The 20908-nt window shown below is 40.3% G+C and overlaps 1 protein-coding gene across 5 annotated transcripts in view; it reads right to left on the bottom strand.

Moving 5' to 3' along the window:
- The window catches only part of XKR6 (XK related 6), a 63510-nt gene extending 52227 nt beyond the window's left edge, over positions 1–11283 (bottom strand). For all 5 annotated transcript variants that reach the window (XR_005065904.1, XR_005065906.1, XM_037042182.1 and 2 more), the window contains exon 1: positions 10039–11283. Coding sequence is in view for 3 of the 5 variants with exons in the window: in XM_037042182.1 (XP_036898077.1) it covers positions 10039–10787 (749 nt within the window). In the remaining 2 variants the exon portion in view is untranslated. The remainder of the gene's footprint in view (positions 1–10038) is intronic.
- Between the last annotated feature and the right edge of the window lie 9625 nt (positions 11284–20908).

Below are 20908 nucleotides of genomic sequence, written 5' to 3'. Positions count from 1 at the left end.
ACAACTGACTCCCCGAGTAATTCCAAATTATTTATACCCTTAAGGAAAGAGTTGCTGCTGCTCTTGGTGCTTCCAACAGGTCAACAAAGAACCCACCAACATGTGGGTACAGCACTTAGGTGGGACCTGCAGGAATAAAGAGTGGTCAAGAGGGTATTGTCAACCCTATGTATTCCTTTCTGCATCGTGGAAATCACAGAACTGGAAGGTGAAAGAGATTAGGGTAAAGTACAGAAAACAATTTCCTAAGGATACAAACACCTAGTGTTACCACTCAGCGGTCTGAATCACATTAACAGCTATAATCAACTAAAAGTCGGAAGCCTATTGAGTGGAGTTTAATACGTAAGACTGAAAACCGCAGGTCTCAAAGAACTTCAACTTGTTCATCAAGACGCCCCAGTGATTCAACAGCATCATTCCTCCACTTTGAATAAGCCAGAGCCGCAAAGTTCCAAAGTAAAGCTCAGCAACTGGAGAGCAGCCTCATGGTCATCACAAAAGAAGTCTAATGGAGAAAAACTTGAAACATGTTGCCATCAGTTAAATCTGGCTTCAGAACCTTCCTCCACCAGTTACCAGCGACTTCAGATGACTTACCGTCTCTAAACCCATTCCTTCATCTGTCAAATGGGCATGAAAAACATGCACATTTAATATTTGTAAAAAGAGAACTTTCAACATAGTTTCCTTTCCTCCTCAGTGATTTGCACCAATCTCTTCTGCCCTCCTAAAACTGCTGTTTGCTCTCACGCCAGTGTGTTACCATCACACTCCAGTAACACGTGAGGCATAAACTTTAGTGCTGTTCCTCCAAAACTGAGGGGAAGTTTAAACTCTCTCTACCCGCAACCCACGGAAAACACACCAGTGCCTGCATACAGTCACTTCTTCAGGACAGAATGTTTTTTCTCTCAGGTCCTGATTCCAGTAAACAAATGGCTTTCAAACTTTGGAGAAGGCAAGAATTATTACAGAACTTGTTTAAAATACAATTTAATCTCCCACCACCGTCATAATTGATTCAAGAAAAGTTTCTCAACGGCCACTAAAACTATTAGGTAAAGGTTGTTAGGAAACAGGATAGTGACACCTTGTCAAAGTATTACCCTATGAGTTACTTACCAATTTCAAGTAGGAAAATGTACCTTCATACAGAGAAATATGGCCGTTGGAGCCTTAACCACGAGATAGATTTAGCATCACTAACGGTAGGATTAATCAGGCATCATGTGCCTACTGGTATGATGTAAACATGGAATATAAAGCAGTACTCTGACTGAAATATGTAGCCTGGATATAATCAAGACCCTAGTTACAACCTACCCAGAATACCGAGGTAGATGGCACACGCAGGAAACAACAAGGCAATCCACAATGTGGAACACACTGAACAAAAGACTGGCCAAGAATCTGCAAAGGTCTGTAACATGAGGGAAAATATGTAAAATTGTTCTAGATTTAAAAAACATAAAGGCAATGGATGACTTTTGATAAAATCTCTTTTTGCAGGTGAGAAAAACTATAAAAGGCATTGTTGAGGACAACTGGGCAAACTGGAATGTAAAGAAACTATTAGATTTTATAGAAATATGGAATAATTATGGGGTTACTGGTACTTTCCATAGATGGGGTAATGATATTGTAGCTATGTAGAATTACTCTAATTATGTACTATTTGAAGTAAGCAGAGATACCACCTCATAAAATGTTGAACACACAATCACTGATAAAACTACGCTAATTACTGAACGCAGTTGTTCAACATACTGCTCTTTCTACTTCTCTGTGTGACTGAAAGTTTCCATAATAAAAACTGAGAAAAAATACTATTTCCTGGCCCCAAACCCCAGGAATGATTCTTTGAGCCACAGTACACCATAAATCCACATTTCAACGAGCCCCGGGCCCACTCTGACACAGAGGACCGCCCTAGGAAAGGCTGCAGAGAGAAAGGGGGGCGCGTCTGCTACCTGGGAGGGCCTGGATCCTCCCATCCCCGCCAGCGCTACTGCGTTGGCAGGCTTACCAACCCATGATTTAGTGTCTTCCTCACCCTGCCATCTGTCTTCATGTTGCCAGTGTATTTAAGATGGATCAAAAAGGGGGCATAATGGTAAAAAAGTTTCTATTTTATGTATGGATGATTGTTCAAGAGCAAGTGCTGGGTTATCAATTACCAACTCTACCTCGCTTCCAAGAGTACTGTGAAAAAAACTGTTGTGTCTACCTTTCCGTGACGTAAATACTCAAATTTCTTCCCAGAAACGTGTGAACATACAATTCATGCTCTAGAAACTGACAACCAAATGTTTGGTTGATAAACAGAAACAGCTTCTTCAAATTTAAAAAAGTCAAAAATGTTGCACTCACGTATTATTTTAAAAATCCCTCATTTGAGATTTCAGGATAAAAGTGATATACAGCGTGGGTCAAAAGTAGGTTTACAGTTGTATCCGCTTTCAAATATAGTAATTAATAAATAAATACAAGAATAAACACTGTTTCAAGTATTCACAACTGTAAACCTACTCTCAGAAGTTTATACTTTATTATTAATTATTATATTTGAGAATGGATACAACTGTAAACCTACTTTTGCCACACCCTATGCAAGAAGAAACTTTTTGTTAGCAATATGCAAAATACCTTAGAACACTGGTTTGTTTTAAGGTATATTAAAATAATGTGATACACCATGATCTACCCACATTATACATACAGAAAGCAAAACACTAAGGTTGAATTTTACACAGAAATGTACTAATATCACTGTAACAATATGCACTGAATCCTCCAAGCAAATCCCATCTTTCCCCCCAAATTAAACTTTAATCAAAGAATTACCTATATCTTAAGCTAAGAAAAACAAAAAACAAGAAAATTCAGATAGTATTATATCCTAAAACAGCTCACAACTGACAATAAAGCTATTATTTTCTTTTTCAAAAAAATTAACATTAACTTTTCAAAGTTGGAGAACACACAGCAAACAAATTGCAGTAGGCGATTTTGTTTTACAATTTTTTTTTGTCTTCATCTGAGGATTACTGATTTTAGAAGGGGAGGGAGAAAGAAAGGGAGAGAACCATCAATATGTGAGAGAAACCGAACAGTTGCCTCTTCCACACACCCTAGTTGGGACCAAACCCACAATCTAGACATGTCCTGACCAGGAATCGAAGCCATGAACTTTCGGTTTGTGGGACGACACCCAACCAGCTAAGCCATATTGGCCAGGACTGCAGTAAGTGATTTTGTAGTTCTTCCCCAATAAATAAATAAATCTCAGGAAACAATTCAGAAAAACCTCCAAAATATATAAGTTAGATATATGCATTGCTTTAGCTTAATCTAACAGCAAAAAATTAAAACAGAAAACTACAAAAAATTAGCAATTTAAAATACTTTAATTTTTCCTGAAATTGCAAATTCACAAAATAGCTAATAAAGCAGCGTAACAAGTTTCTCAAGAAGTCTAATCTACTATATATAAATCTTAACATTGACAGATATATAAAATGCCTCTACAGGTAGCAAAGTAACTAAAAATAAAGAGAATTTGTTTAGTAACAAGTCAAAATAATACATAATAGTACTTCAAAGCAGTTCCTGGGAAGCCTATACATTTTTAAGTATTTTAATTGTCCAAATTAGAGTCTAAAATTCCTTCTTTAAAACTTCAGAGCATTAATACCAATACCATAATACTTTTCAAAACTGAAGGGACCTTAAAGATCAATCAGTCTAACTCCTCATTTGATGAATATGAGGAAACTTAAAACTAGAGATTTTTTTTGTAACTTACATAATGATAAATCTGATTTCTCAACTCCAATGTTCCCTTTGGAGATGAAACGTCCTGTGGGGGTTTTTTGGTGATATTTTTTAAATATCTCCAATAGCGATGAATAACAGTAGAATGTCTTCAGGTAACAGTCAAAAGTTACTCAAGTTTGCCCTGGCCAGGTGGCTCAGTTAGTTGGAGCACTGTGCCCATACACGCAAAGGCTGGGGCTAGATCCTCAGTCAAAGTGCATACAAGGAGGCAACCGATCGATGGTTCTCCCAACGACGGATGTTTCTCTCCCTCCCTCCCTTCCACTCTCTCCCTTCTACTCTCTCAAAAATCAATAAACATACCCTTGAGTGAGGATTTTAAAAAATAAAATTAAAATTAAAAAGTCACTGAACTTTTTAAATAAGGTTCTATTTTCATGATTTTTTAAAAAGCGTTTAACTATTTAGAACCAAATAAGAAACCCAGAATTTCTCAACAGAAAAAACTAAGTAAACAGAACATTCTGGAAGTAAACTGAAGTTTTAGCCACAAAACTGTTTGTAGACAGCAAAGCATGTATATAAAAGCAAACCAGCCTACAGTGAAAATAGCAACATTTAAGACACAGTTTATTTTTTTGCATTACACAACATCTTTCCAATGGTCCAGAGTTTATCCAATACATAAGCCTAACTAACTGACATTATGGATAAAGTCTGAAGAATAAAGCAAATGATGTTAAAAAAAACAAACAAACAAATAAACTGCTTGTGATTTCTGACACGTGCCTACTAGATATCTGGACTACTAGACTTCTGTAATACTGATTTTGACGTTGTTTCTACATCATTTCAGCAATAAATATCCTTCATTGCACTTTTACTCAATGTACACCATTTGTTCACCACCTTCCCTTAAAAATTCACCATAAATAAAGTTTTTACCGTTTCTTTTCACTCTAAAATAAGAAATAATCTTCAGAGATGTTCTCTTCACAATGGGCAAGGCCCTGTGTAAATTGAACTCACAGCTAAGCATGTTTTTCTATCACTTTTCAGGGGAGGAGGGGGGTAATGTAGATGAGACTTTACATTGAATTTGTCCCTTTCTTCCTTGATGGTATCACAGGGCCTTGCCCATTGCCAAGATCATCAAATTATTATTCTACACTTTCTTCTAGAGTTTTTGCAGTTTAATACTGATTGCATCTTCCATTCTTTTAGAAGTTTTGTTTATGTAGAGATCAACTTTTCACCCCGACTGCTTTAATACCACTTGTTAAATAATCTTTTTTCCACTCATTGACTGGAAATGCCATTATTGTCTAAATTCCCACAAGCCTGTCAACTTATTACACTTTTTTCTGCTTCACTACCTATTTGGCTTAACTCCTCTGTGAGTGGTACATTGTTCAAATTATTAACACTTTATAGCACATCCACTTTTTGATAAGGTAGGTCTCAACACATCTCTAAATTCTTTTTTTTATTACTGAAACACACTTAGTCTTCTCAGATCAGTGTTTCTCAAGTTTCCCCTCAAAACCCCACTGAGTTTCTTTTGAACCAGAATTCCATTAAATTTATGAATACAATGAAAAACACTGATATTTTCCCAATATTGAGATTCCCACCCTGAACTGGGTAGGCATGAAAAGCCCCCTTTTAGACGGACACATAGACACACAAATACATACATATAATCTTTTAATGTGACTGTAACCTGGCCCTACACCAATGAATTTCTTAGGTCACACAATCTTACAGCTAGAGGGACACCACAGATCACCTAACCCAACAACACCTCTTGTAATCCTAGTTGTGTTTACCTCAAGCCTACTTAAGAAAATCATTTCAAAATTATAATTAATATGCCTTTTACATTCAACATAATCATAAAAGGACTATTTGAATTACATAAAAGGCAGAGAAGTGGGCTACATTTGCTGAAAACAGCTTTGAATTTAGGAATCCTTTTAGAATAAGATGCCTACTTGGGCTCAAAAAAGAAACCAAACCACTGAGTACCTTAAGTGTATACACTTAAAAAGCGTATACACCTCAAGTGCTTTTAGACACTCATGTTTCCAAGGTAGTTATTTTGTTACAGTGTTGTCCAATAACCAAACTTCATAGGACCAAATCGTTCCATTCCCAACTGTTCCATCATATTTATTAAGAACACAAATCTAATAACAATCTCCAAATGAAACAAGCCTGAAACCCAATTCTAAATGTGTTTCTCAAACCCGACTGCCCATCTGACCACTTGTGGAGCTTCTAAAAATAAGACTGCTTTAGGTGCCACCTGGGGATTCTTCCTCAGTGGGGCCAGTAATGCTAGAGGCATTTCTTTCTTTCTTTCTTTTTTTTTTAAGCTGTAGTAGGTTCTATTCTCAACCTGAGTTAAGAAGCACTGTTCTAAAACATTTAACAAGAACAAAGGCCCATAATATTCCAAGTATCCCTGTATAGGGAGTGGGGGGTGGAAGTAACTAAAAAAGAATCTTTACCTCTTCATCAGCCCAGCCACATCTGTTGCTTATTATATGGAGAGCAAACAAAGTTTGCTATGTTTCTATATTACACCAAAGTCTTGAAACAAACAAATAAAAAAATGCCACATCAAAACTTTAAACTATTCACAGATTGATGATGCATTTTAACAACTGAAACACCTTTTTCTTTTTTCTCCCTTGAAGGCTACCGTCTACCCCATCTCCTCTCCCAAGAGAAAGGAAAGCTGGTATTCACTTTAAAAACTGCAAGTACCATTAAGATTTCTAGGTAAATTCCTTTTACCTTGCAAAATCAAAGGGTGAAAGCACACTCATAAAAAATATAAATAAAAAGGGAGATTAATGATTTATTCAGCTGTGATATCATGACATTAGATGAGATTTCAGTCAAACAACTGTTGCTTCTAGACTGCAGAGAACTGCCAACACACTCAGGACCCTCTAAAGGTAGCACAAAAGCAAAGAAAGGCCAGTATGCTAGAGGAAAAACTTACAGAGAACAGTGCAGCATGCAAACGAAATCAAAATGTTCCTAAGATCCAACCCTCCCAGAAAAGGTTCTCCCTTTCTGATAACAACACACTGCACTGAACTGAAGCACATAAAGCCACACAGGAAGTTACATGATAAGTAATTAGGATAAAGGATGCACCAAACACACCTAATCTCAGTAGTGCTGTGCAAAAGGAGGTCCATGAGAGGAGGAGCAAATCACCACAGACTACTCTTCCACCACCTGTAGGAGGACCAAATCACCCTACAGACTACTCTTCCTCACTCCAATTCTGGCCCAGCCAAAAACACTTTTCTACATTCTGTAAAGTCATTCGGTGAAAGAGATGTCCAGTATTTTCCATCTGGAAAGGAAAGGCAACATCAATAGAGGCTTACCACCTTACTATAAAAAGAAACAAAATTTCTTAAATAAGCACTATGCTTTGTGCAAGGAAGAGTCAAATAATCGTACATTTAAAAAACAAAAGCATGCAAAAAGACCGGCATTCATGGTTTAACGGGATCAGTTTTGACCATGTACAACTTCACCAACATCATTTCTTAGAAATGTGGCCCAAATCAATGAATTAATTCCTAGACCTTAACCTATCACATGACCACATGAAATAGCAAAATTCAAGTAACGAATACAAATAAGAGTACAACTATAACTCCAAAAGATCTGCATTCAAAAAGGAGATGATATAAGTTCATATACACTAACAAGTAATTTACCCAGGGTTTAAAACAAGACCCAACTTTTCTCCAAAGCTTTTACACACATGAATGATCTCCATGCAAGCCACATGCCTTGCAGGTATTGAAGAGTAGACCTTATTTCTAGAGTATTTCAAGCAAGATCAACTCACTGGAAAAGGTTAAAATAAAATCTTTCCTCAGGAAATACTTCTTTTGAAGTACTGCTATGTTGGAATAGATAACCCTGCTGAGTTTGTATGTCTTTTAGTACAGTGTACTTTTAAAGCAATGGAATATTCAGACATATATTCTAATCTTGAAAAAAAGACTAAAACAATTCAGACATACTAAAATCACAAGCATCTTATACATATACCACTGCAGACCCTGAAAGCTCAATGAAGGTCTAGAAAAATAATGCACTACCCTCTTTTAAATGACTATAAAGGATAAATTTACACTTAAAATATATCAGTCGATTTGTTCCAAAATCTGGACTCTACTACTTTGCCCAAATACAAGTAAGATTTAGGATGACTAAGGGAATATTATTCTGCCTAAAAATTTTGTGACACTGAACTCCAATTCTATTATATGCCCAAAACTTACTACTAATAAACAGCTAGGATGGATTACATTAGAAACAATTCTCTCAGGAATTCTAACCTGACACCAAGCTTTTGATTGACCACACGCAGGAGTCTAAGACAGAGAGAGAGGTTAAGTGACTTGGACTTGTTCAGTGGAAGCCTAGTTATTAAATGCATGCTATCAAACTTTACTAGTACATCAAAATCTTTCTCTTGTCCATAGTTTTCACCCCATTTCCCCCTTTATTCCTTTACACCTCATCACCCTGCAAGAACTCAAAAAAGGTGTCCTCAATATCAAACACCCTACCTTTGATTCAGTACAGATTTGGGTGTCTAGGGGTGGTTTAGATCTAAATTTCAAATTCAAAACGTATTTCAAAACTTTACTTGACCCCCCCACCCTATGCTCAAAATAGCTAAAAGTTAGTCGACCATCATTTTTTTTCTATTTAATTTCTCCCTCTTCTTACAAACTTATAAGCAGAACACAAACTGACTGAACACAAATACAATGAGAAAAAGGCTTTCTTGGTTCAACCCAGGAAAACCCATAAAGAACCCTGGATGGACCAGAAAAAAACAAGCAGCACTCACATGTTCCCTATTCAGAATGTGCGTGCAAATTCTGTAAGACAAAGTTCTACGCTCACTTTCAAGATTTCAGTAACTCAATCCCATGTTTTCTAAAACGTTTTTACTTAAAATTCTGAATAGAGATCTGCACAAACAATTCAAAAGACGAACTTTCTCTCAGTTTACTAAAACATTGAGCACCTAAAATCTCCTAGTAGGTAGAGTCAAGGCAATCTAGGCAGAATGTCTTCTGGCAGAATCAATGCACCTGAAGAGCTCTGTGTAATTCATCTCCAGTAATATATATTTTTTCTTGCAAATGCTTTTACCTACAACTCACAGTTCCCAGAATACTCTTAGGCTGATTTAAGTCTGGGAACAAAGATTTACCAAGGTTTTTATAGATCATTTAAGACCGGTGACAAAAAGAACATCTGCAAACGGTGTTTGGGATTCACCTGGCACTGGGGAAATTACAAAAGGGGAAGGGGCCGCAGGGCCCTTAGGGCTCTCGTGTAATTGAAAATCACCTACACACTGGCCTGGCTAGAAAACCAAGGTTCCATCAGAATAAGTGTCTAGGTGGCTAACTGATTTTATAGAGGTGAGAATTAAAAACAAACACACACATCACATACTACACAATTTCACCTGTCACTATGAAAAGGACACGTCTAATCCAGCAAAAAAAAAGTCATTTTTCCTTCAAGGAGGGCAGCAGGAGGGCAGCAGTTCAGAGTCATTTGCAGGGGATGGGATTGCAGGAAGGGGGGAGGAGGAAGGGGGCGTGGAATAAAGGAGTGCTAAATAAAGAGGCAGCAAGGGGGTTTGCACAGGGCCCCACACAAGCCACTGCGGAGGGAAGACGAGGAAGAGGGGAAGATGTCTCACCGGGGGACAAAACCGAGTGCAAACCGGCTGGAAGAAGGAAGGTTCCACCCCCCCCACCCCACCCCCCGCCGCCCCAGGAGAAGAACTGGAGTGCAGATAAAAAGCTCTTTGGGGCTGGTTACTCCGGCATACCCAGGACAGCGGGAGGACAGAGGTCTACACAGATGGGAGAGAAGGGGAAGGATGAGGCAGGGTCTCTGAGAAGTGCGCACCAAGGATGAGGACAAACAGCGGGACGTCGGCCTCCCTGGGCCAAAAGGCGTGGCCACGGTTCCAGATTTTTAAAAAATGGTTTTGAGACGCTAGGGAAAGTGCGCGGCAAACCCCTCCTCCAAGACCCCGGGCCGGGCCCGTCTGAAGGTCCCACCTGCGAGGCACCTCCAGGGCGGAGCACGCCCCGTAGGGCCCCGGCCTCGCCCGCCTGGCCCGCCCGGCCCTCCGCAGGGCTACCGGCCGGGCCCCCGCCCCCACCCCCGCAGTGCTCTTACCTCCACACCTGCCCCATCTGCAGCAGGTGGATGACTGACTGCCAGATCCACACGGAGAGACGGCATAGGCGCTGCGCCCCCGGAGTGGCCGAGCCCACAGCACCCGGGCGGCCGTAGCCGGCCCCCATCATGGGGGGACCTCGGCTGCTGAGCCCCTCCACGGCGCCCAGCCCGCCGCCAGTGTAGTCTTGCACGAACCAGCGGAAGCTCAGGCTCTGCACCAGCAGCGACGGCACCAGCACGAAGAAGAGGGTCAGCCCGAAGTAGCCGTAGTCCCCCTTGCGGTAGTAGTCGAGGGCCAGCCACAGGTCGGTGCCCACGTCCCCGAAGAAGACCAGCAGCGCCAGCACGATCCACAGGCAGTCGAGCCACGGCCGCTCCACCTGCGGCGGCGGAGGCTGCGGCCGCGCGGCTGAGGGCGTCGGGGGGTGGCGGTCGGCGCCGGCGGCCGCGGATGGTTGCAGCGGCTGGTCCCCCCCGTCGGCGGCGGCGGCGCTGCGGCGCGGCTTCTTGCCCAGAAGGGAGCGCAGGCAGGCGGAGCGGCAGCCCCAGTAGCACGAGGAGGTGTTGCAGCAGTGGCAGATGTGCAGCGAGCTGCTTTCGCCGGGCTCGCTGCCGTCTCCGCCGCCGCCGCAGCCGCCTCCCCCGGGCTCCCCGTCCTCCTCGCCGCCGCTGCCCACCGCCTCGTCCAGGTTGTGCAGCTGGGCGAAGCCCACCCCCACGCCACCGCCATCGGATTTCGCCGCCATCTTGACTGTCTTCCCAGCTCCGGAGGTTGGGGGGGGAGGGACGGGTGGGGGGGGAGAAGGCAGGGAACGGGGAGGGGGGAAACGAATGGAGAGGAAGGGGGGCGGGGAGGAAGCGGGGGAGCAAACGAACGAGGGGGGAGTGGGCCAGGGAACCCCCTCCGCTTCCGGGTAGTTGTCGTCACTTCCGGGCGAGCCCCCCAATCGCACGGCGCCCGCAGCTCCCCAGCCCTACCCTCCCGGCCAAGATGGCCGCCCTCCTATGCCTCAGCTGCTGGGCGGGGGGCCGGGGGGTTCTCCCCGCCAGGGCTCCCCTTCCCCTCTTCCGTTGACCCCGAAACCCATCAGGTTGACCCCTCGGCGTCTCTGAATCCTGCTGGGCCGAGTGAGGCGGTCCAAAGTGATCCCTGGAGCGGGCAGTGCCAGACGTTTTGGGGTCCCCTTCCTCAGCGTCGCAGCTCACAGCTTTCCTCCAGGAAAAACGCCCCCTAACACCCTCCCCGCTGCTGGCGGAGGGGCGGGACCTCTGAGGGAAGGGGCGGAGCTAGGGCAAAGCAGGTGATTACGTGTCACTTCCGGGAGATAGGATGACCTCATTGTGTAGTTAGGCAGCCCCCCTTCAAAATGGCTGTCTCACCTCTTTGGCTGTTTCTTTTTTTTTTTTCTTTCAAAAATACTTGTATTCTTGCCTTCAGGGTCTTGAGAAATTACATGGGTCAGTTAGATTCCCACACACAACTTACTGATTCTCACTTCTATTTAGAGATCTCCCTCCTCTTTTACCTCTGTTGACCCCCTGATTTTTCTGTCACTGACAACTTTACCATCCTTTGCAATAAAGTTTCCACAATTCCCTTAAGAAAACTCTGGGCAAAATCCAGCTAAAGATCAGCCTGATTGTATCTTGAATGTTGGAGCCAAGACTGAATTCGCATATTGTGACCTTGAATGTATCGTCTTCACCATTGCAATATATTTCTATCAACTTTTTTAAAAGTATGCGATTTTAAAGTTCTGTGACTTTAACTTGGGAAATTCAGAACTAGCCAGAGGTTGAGCTGTATCAGTTACTTTTCAGGCTATTTGAATGTGTGAAGATCGCCTTTTAGAACTTTTTGGTGCTAAGGCTCTGTCAGTAAACATGGCTTTAAATGAGTGAAAATGTTATCAGTGTGCTATATTATTAAAATAGGTGCAGGGTACACTACCAAATCTTAATTAACAAATTATAAGTGTGAAGCAGCACTGAATGGATTTGAATTACAATGATCTTCCAGTGAAAGTATGTTTGAAGCCATATAGAGCAAGCTACATGGTCACAGTTGTTACTGATGTGAAAGGAACATTTTGAAGTTAAAAATAGAAAAAAAATCTCAAATGCTGCATTTTTCTCATTGACTTTTCTAAATATTTTTCTGATTCTCTACTTTCTTCTTCAGTAAAATCTAATAATGCCAATAACTTTCTTTGGAATACTGAGGACAAATTAGGTGATATTTGTATGGATGGCACTGAAGCTCTATAGAAAAAAGGTGCCTTTGAAATTTTCAGTAATGTTATTTTGACATACGTGATATTTAACACTATAGCATTTAATTAAGTTTTGAGAGTGGAGGGTAAAGATGAAGATTCCATATTTAAGAACACAATTTTCCATGAGTATTTATGCCAAGATAAAACCTGTAAAGACTTTACAGAGAGTATCCATAGAGAATTTTTTTACCAGTCATTTCATTTGAGGGGTGAGGGCAATAACTCCAAAATCTACTTTTGGAAACAAGTCACATAGCTGCGTCCTTTTTATTTGATGTTATCATTTAAACCTCTTGTTACTATGGTAGTAAAACATATAGCCAGCAGGTAAGGGTTATTTTTAGATACAGATTGGATTCTGTTTCTTCCTTTGCTGATTTTGAATTAATAACACCTGAGAAAGATGGCATAAATATATGGTAAGATTGCCCAGGTTTGGATCCTAGTTCCACTAAAATAATGTGAATGGTGTGAGCAAGACAGTTAACTTCTTTACACTTCAATATTCTACATTATATAGGAAATAATAATATACCTTTCTTTGAAGGGTTGTTGGGCAAATTAAAGGTAGCAATCCATTCAAAGTGCTTAACATAATACTTGATAGATAGTAACAGAGAGTAAGTACTAAATAAATGGTAATTGCCATTATTATTATTATTAACATCACTATTGTTGCTATTATGTTTGCATAGCACCAACATATAGTTACTTAAATTCTATCATTCATATTTGGTATCTCTAACAAATGAAAACATTTTTCAGTATGTCTAGCAAATAGGTGCAATTAATTTGTGTTTTAAAATACATTTACTCTATTTAAGCCTGTAAGGCTATGAAATGAGATACAAAAGCAAGCAGCAATGTCATATTTATGATTCCTACTTTTCTGTGCCCTAAAAGAATATAATCTACTAGTGAAATTAGCTAATTGAATTACACTCACTGTATAAGGCTGACAAATGTTATAGAGTCAAAAGCATTTTCACAATTGAAGTTTCAAGGAGGTTTATAGGATTCATGGACTGTCAAGTGATTTCAACTTTACATTTGCTGTTAAACAATTTTATCATTCTGCATTATTTGGTAGTGATAGATACACTGTAGAACACAGGAGGCTCTAAAACTAAAATCTCTTATAGTGATTATAAAGCTCTCATGAGACTCACTGAAAGTTTAACATAAGCTCAGACTGTCTTTTGAATGGTACTTTTTTTTTTTACCTAGAGTTTTGGGACAATTAGGGTTCCAAGTACATTCACCACTCAGCACAGTGCTAAACACATCATGCGCACTCAGTAAATATTGGTTAAGTAAGTGAATTGATCAAATTAATTTTCCAGATAACTGAAATTTATCTTTTCAAGTGTCCCTACCAAATTGTATTTTACATTTTGTGCTGTAAATCTTTATAAAATTCATTGATCTATGAGGTTTCTCCAGAAGGTATCCAGCCATGTACTATGGAAAATAAAAACATCTATTGAAGAAGATGCAAGACATAAGAAACATTGTACATAGGACAATGACACCTCAGTCCCCTTCAAAGTAGGCACCTTAAGATCTCACACAGTTCTCCCAATTGCTGTCAGCTGGCTCCATCATATATATTTTCCTGAATCTCATCAATGGTCTGAAATCCCTTCCCTTTCAAAGGCAATTTTAGTTTTGGGAAAAGCCACAAGTCGTAGGGCACCAAATCTGGGCTGTAGTGGCACTGAGTCACCTGGGTGATTTGATGTTTCACCAAAAAACTCTTCACAAGACGTGATGCATGAGCAGGTGTGCTGTCATGATGAAGCTGCCAATCACCAGTTGCCCATAGCTGCAGACTTCTGAATCATCCTAATGGTTTCTTTGGAAGAATGTACAAGCTTAACACAAAATTTGATGCAGATCCGTTGCTCTACTCAGTCACTTCGAATGTGATGGCCACACAGTACACATGCTCACTCAGCAGCATCTACCACCCCCACTGACTAGTACAGTGAAGTCATTGTTCACACGTGCACATTCCAGTTCACTCACCTTGGCTGCCAGGTTACATTGATGTTGTGCAAACCAACCTCATTATAATATATTAATAATGTAACAATATTACATTAATGGCTGGACTTTTTCCAGATGGACCTCAGTATTACAGAGATACCACTATTCTTTAGTAAACAAGGGGTTCAGTGCCAGGAAATTATTTTTTAAAAATGTGTTTTCAGATTCACACATGCACACACACTCACAGAGTAGCAATCCAATAAAACATGTCTGCCTGCCCAATTCAGCTCTTTGGCCACTGATGTGGCTCCTGGCCTTAGAAAGTTTTAAGTGCCTCTCTTCTGACTCCTTGTGCCTTTAATGTCAGGGACCCTGGCTGGTAGGACTGTGTTGGTTTGCACAACATCAAAACACTGTGACTTAAAACAACACAAATTCATTATCTTACAGGTTCTGGAGGTCAAAAGTCTAAAATGGGTCTCAGTGGGTGTCAAGGTGTCAGCAGGGCCATGTTCCTTCTGGAAGCTCCAGGGGAGAGTCCTTTTTTTTTCTAGATCTGAGGTTGCCCGCATCTTCAAAGCCAGTAGTTGCCTCACCTCTGCTTCTGTCATTACAGCTCTTCTTGTAACTCTGATGCTCCTTTCTCCCTGTTCCCTTATAAGAACCTACCCAGATAATGTAGTATAATCTCCCCATCTCAAAATTCTCGTTTTAAATGCACCTGCAATTTCTTTTGCCATGTAACATAATGCATCCACAGATGGCAAGGATTAGGATGTGGCCATATTTAGGGGTTGGTATTCTGCATCCCACTCCCTATAACTTCTTCTTGATGTGCAGCCCTGAGCTCATCATCCCTGGCCTTCAGATTGACCGTCTGATTTTCTTACCACTATAATACCAGCCTTACTTGGTCATCTCAGACCTCTAGTCCATGACTCACAAACTCCAAGACCAGTGAGCCAGAGTGAATTTAAAAAGCATTTTGTGTACAACTTCTATGTTTCAGGCAAGGAGGTGAAAGCTGAGCATAAAGGCATTTATTTAATGTCACACTGGTTCACATTAACTCAAGAATTAGAGCTTAAATTTTCTGCTGTCTAGGCCAGGACTTTTAATACTACATAATATGAATTATGCCGACTCACATACCTTATAAAGTTGCCTAAGTCATTCATTTTCAGTTTTCAGTAACTCCTCATTTTTATTTCTTAAAGACAGGAACACTGAGGTTAAAGAGTAAAAGGCAAAAAATAGGTTTGATTTCCAGTGACACCATATGACTTTATACACATTTGAATTCAATCTCAGTTCTTGGGTAAAAGAGGAATATTAATATCTTCTCTACCTCTCTTCAAGGCTTATTGTGAGAACCTGAGGGTTTATTGGGTGCTTTGTAATTTATAAAGAGATATAAAAATATATATATAAGAAAGCTTTTGTTTTAAATTTATTGACTCTGAGAGATAGAGAAAAAGGAGGAGAGGGAGGGAGAGAGATTTGTTCAATTTATTGTTCCACTTATTTACACATTCATTGGTTGATTCTTTTATGTGCCCTGGCTGGGGATCAAACCTGCAACCTTGGTTTATTGAGACAATGTTTTAACCAACTGAGCTATCTGGCCAGTTGAGGGCCAAGAAACTGTTTTTATCCCAGTTGAGGCCTCCCACCTAATCTCCCTGACTTTGTTTCCCATTTAATCTTCTTACCATCATCAGACTAATAAACTTAAAATAGCCCTGGCTGGTGTAGCTCAGTGGATTGAGTGCCAGCCTAGAACCAAAAGGTCTCTGGTTTGATACCCTGTCAGGGCATGTGCCTGGGTTTCAGGCCAGATACCCGGGGCGAGGGGGTGGGGAGTGACATGTGAGAGGCACCTGATTGATGTTTCTCTCACACGTTGGTGTTTCTGTCCCTCTCTTTCTCCCTTCCTTTCCCTCTCTCTGAAAATAAATAAATAAATACTAATAGCAACCCTAAAATACTGTATATTAGTGTGAGAACATGTAACAGCTCACTGTTGCCTACTGTACAAAATCCAAACTTCACCTCTTAGTTCAGATCTTCTCTAATCTTGTTCCAAACCTACATGGCCAAAATTAGTTTTCACTATTGGCCAGAACACACACCCTTATCAGGAAAATATCCTCATTGTCCACATATGTCCAGCTCATTCCTTCCCTGGAGCTTCTGATCTTGCTTTTTACTCATTCACAAAGTCTTTTTACCTCTTTATCTATTAGCCAATTCAAAAATTCAAATCAATAAACTTTTAATGAAGGCCCACTACGAAGAAGGTGTCATGGTAGCAATAGCTCAAAATCAGTTTCATCTTTCAATACCTGTTTCAAATCCCACCTTCCCCATCTTCTTCAAATGCCCATAATAACTTCAATACCGAATGATACCATCTTCTGAAATCCTTTAGCATTTAACAGTCTCTACCACACATTTTAATTTATATGCAGTCTTGCATTCTCTTAGTTTTCATGATGATTTTTTTAAAAAAAATTCAAGCCATGAGGAACCATCATGTTATTTTTCATTTAAAAAATAAGAATCACATATTTATTCAAATATTTATTGAGCATTACTATGTATTGAGCACATTACCCAAGGAATCCAGTAGTGAGCAGTCTCTTGAACTCCAAGAGAAGGGGGTGGATATAACATGCAGAGGGAACCACTTGAAAGAGGTGTGAGGCTTTGGCTGGTGTAGCTCAGTGGATTGAGCACGAGCCTGTGAACAAAGGGTCACCAGTCAGATCCCCAGTCAGAGCACATGCCTGGGTTTTGGGCCAGGTCCCCCAGCTGGGGGCATGCAAGAGGCAACCACCCACTGATGTTCTCTCCATCTCTTTCTCCTTACCAGAATTCCCCTCTCTAAAAATAAGTAAATAAAATTTTAAAAAAAGAGGAGTGGGGTGTGTGAAACTGCTTAGTGTTTCTACAGCATTGGTTATAGGGAGAAGTATGAACGGAGAGGAAAATGATAAATGTATTCTGGAGCCAATTTTTGAAGATCCTTAAATGTTAGGCTTAAGATTTTAAAGTTGATCCTATAGGCAGTGGGAAATCAGAAAAGTGACAAACATGTTTGTGTTTTAGGCAAATAACATTGATGACTGCAGAGGTTAGAGCAAAAGTTGACAGTAAGTCAACTAGTCCTTAGTCCTTAGTCAACTAGTCCTCAGTCATTAGTCCTTGGCTGACTAATTCATTGGTGTCCACATAAAACTGCATATTTTGGTCCAACATTCATTAGTGGAGACAGGGAGAAACTAATATTCTTTTGATACAAATCATATTCTGAAACAGATGTAATTTCCCCAGTTCAATCAGAATAAATTATCTCCTTAAAAATTGGCAAAATAGTTCCTTCATTTATATAGTTCTCTTTCACTGATAGTTCTGTTTTATGATTTTCTAAACTATAGTGCTTTTAGGGGAACATCTTAAAGGACTTAAAATTTAGATACCAAAATTAGTCACTTCTTCTAAGTAGCACTACACAAAGCATTATTTGGTTTTACAATTTCAGCAGAATGCCAACTTTCAGTTAATTATAATCACACATAATCTTTGGGAAAGAGTTTTAATGAAATACATCTGCCTGACTAGGGTCTTATTTTTTTCTGCTCCAAAGCACTGTCTACTCAAGGGTGTGTAGAGACAGACCTCGTGATGAACTTCAGTGTTTTCCCTCCTGATGTTCACACTTCTGTGTAATCCCTTCCCTCTGAATGTGGAGAAACTGTGACTTGATTCTAATCCATAGACTATGGCAGAGGGGACATAATATCATTCTCCTGGGTTACATTACATTATATAAGCTCCTTCGTAGTAGGCTGGAGCTGGACACTGTCCTCCTGGGCTGGACAAAGCCGATAGCCATAGCAAGGTGACCCCTACCTAGTACTGGGAACACTCTCCTACCAGGACCTTCAGTAATATAACCACAAGGGAATGAATTCTGCCAACCATCTGAATTGGCTTGGTAGTAGAGTCTTCCCTGGTCAAGCCTCCAGTCGAGAACGTAATCCTTCCAAAACCTTGATTACAGCCACCTGTGAGCTGAACAGAGGACCTGGCCACACTGTACCTGAACTCCTGCTCCATGGAAACTGTGAGATAATAAATGTGTGTGTTTTAAGTGTTCGGTTTGTGGTAATTTGTTGTGGAAAAACATAAAACAAGTCTAGCATATAAATATAATCCATTCACATTGTGCTAGTTCTTTAGAGTTCTATGAAAACTCAGTTACTTGGCACGATATTTCTAGTTGATTCAAATATTCTTATGCCCTTTATAGACTGAGTCCCTCCACTCATACTGCCCTATGGCCTGCCCCTTCATCCAGTTGCTGGTTCAACCCTGGATGAAAGTGCAGACAGAGAGACAAATGAAGGGGCTTTGTCATGGTCTAGGTAAGCTCCTCAGCATCTGAGCTACAGCAGTGGAATCAGGGAAGAGGAGGTGCCAGATGCAAGGAATGACTCCGAGTTTTATTTTATATTTTGACTAAAGCATTGCCCTGTGAATCTAAAATATTGTACAGTTATAACTGATGCTCATAATAAAGATTCTAAGGCAGGACTGGTAGGCATCCAGGAAGCATTGAGTGAAATACAGGAGCTTCGAGAGTATTTTTAACATTCTGGTTCTTGAGATGTGGGTACACAAGTATTCATTTTATTATTATGCTTTGTTATATAGGTTATTTTTTAAATATTAGTGCACGATTTAAAATACAAAGAAACATTAAGATTAGCCTAACATACTTATCGTTAATCGATTTCTCTTACCTACTTGCAAAGAACTGTGCTGTTTGAGGGAGTAGAACGTCAGTTAAACACAAACTCTGCTTACCAGAATATCACAGGCCCAGGAATATAGATCACTGAGATTGTTCTTGTCACCCATCCTTTGTAACATAGGTGGAATGAGAAAAGGAAGGAGTAGTGGGCAAAACAAACCAGGATGAGAGGAAAGAAAAGGAAAAACAAACTGGGGAATTTCTTTTTATATTGCTGAAAAGGGGAAGAGGAAGAGCTGGGATGAAGAACCGCCAAGTTTGGTGGGAGAAGCAGATAGCAGAGAGAAAACACAGAATTATATGTAAAAGAGACATGAATAATTTATACCACATGTAAATTAGGTACTGGGAGGTTGAGTCAAGCACAGAGTGGGCTTTCGGGCCCACTCATGAGCTCTTTTAGACACGCAACTTCAGACACAGCAGCCACAGCAACTGCAGTTGTCAGCAGCAGGTCCTGCTATATACAGCCTGGAGCTTCTTCATCATTGCCAATGTTTTCGACCAAAGTTCATGGGGTAAAGATTGAATAAGACACAGTCCTACCATCCAGGGTACCTGACATTAAGAGCACAGGGAGTCAGAAGAGAGGCACTTAAAACTTTCTAAGGCCAGGAGCCACATCAGTGGCCAAAGAGCTGAATAGGGCAGGCAGACATGTTTTATTGGATTGCTACTCTGTGAGTGTGTGTGCATGCGTGAATCTGAAAATCTTTAAGAACCCTCCATTCTGACCTAGTTCCCACTATTCCCAAAAGTCCTAGCATGACAGTTCACAGAACCCAGCTGCTTGGTCCTTGAAGGCATTTGAGTTTGCACCGTTCTTGTGTAAGTGGATAAATTTGATCCTTGGGTTTTTTTTTTTAAATCATTCTTCTAGCACCTTCTTACCTAATAATGGCTAACACAAGGATATTCCTGACTAGATCAAAAAAGTCCTTTTTAAACTAACAGGTGCTACCTCCCGATTCTGTGTTTTTTCTTTGCTAATGTTGTGTTTGCCTTTGTTTCCAGACTGTGCAATAAACTGATAGTTTTAATGATTTTTCAAGAATAATCCCTAAATCCTATTCTTGATCTGTGTGTTAGAGGATTATTTTCTGTCTAGACACATCACTGGACTGGCCTTCTTGCTCCCCAATTAATTATTAGTTTGTCTACATTAAATTACACTTGCCATCTACTGATAAAATCACAAAACTCTCCAAGCCTTTTCCCTTTTTTTCACTTTTACTGCTGGTTTGTTCTGCTTCCTATCAGCTGAATCAGCTGCAAACTGGGGGATTTGGTTCCTAATTTCTTCTAAGTCTCTTCTCCACAGTGGAATTTCTTTGTGAAAATTTCCTACAAGGTATATGTATATATTTTATATACACATGGTTTTGAACACTTAACACAAACATCAGTATAACCACGTTTCCTGGAAAGAAGAAAGAAGTAAGAAATATAGTAGGTGATTTTGAACAACTTCACAGTGGGTCATAAAATAATGAATTCTAAGAGGGATACATAAAAAAAGAATGAATAATGAATAGTAGAAATAAAAATAGATACCTCAAAATATAATGCAGAAAAATCAATATGAAACAAAATAGCATTGGTAGTAAATTTGAAACACAGAGCTCAATTTTAGGTGTGCAAGAAATAAAGTGTTACTTTCTATTAAACAACTGAATTTGTATTTCAGGCCCTAATCCTACAAGATTTCCATGCTTCCCGCCTCAGCCCTCATGGAGTGGTCCTCCCCAGGATGTGATAAAGTTCTGAGGTCTCATACAGG

The sequence above is a fragment of the Sturnira hondurensis genome, unplaced genomic scaffold, assembly GCF_014824575.4.
Source record: "Sturnira hondurensis isolate 20B ecotype Veracruz unplaced genomic scaffold, ASM1482457v3 Scaffold0003693, whole genome shotgun sequence".
In the NCBI taxonomy this organism is placed as follows: Eukaryota; Metazoa; Chordata; class Mammalia; order Chiroptera; family Phyllostomidae; genus Sturnira; species Sturnira hondurensis.
This window is presented reverse-complemented; position numbering and strand designations above follow the sequence as displayed.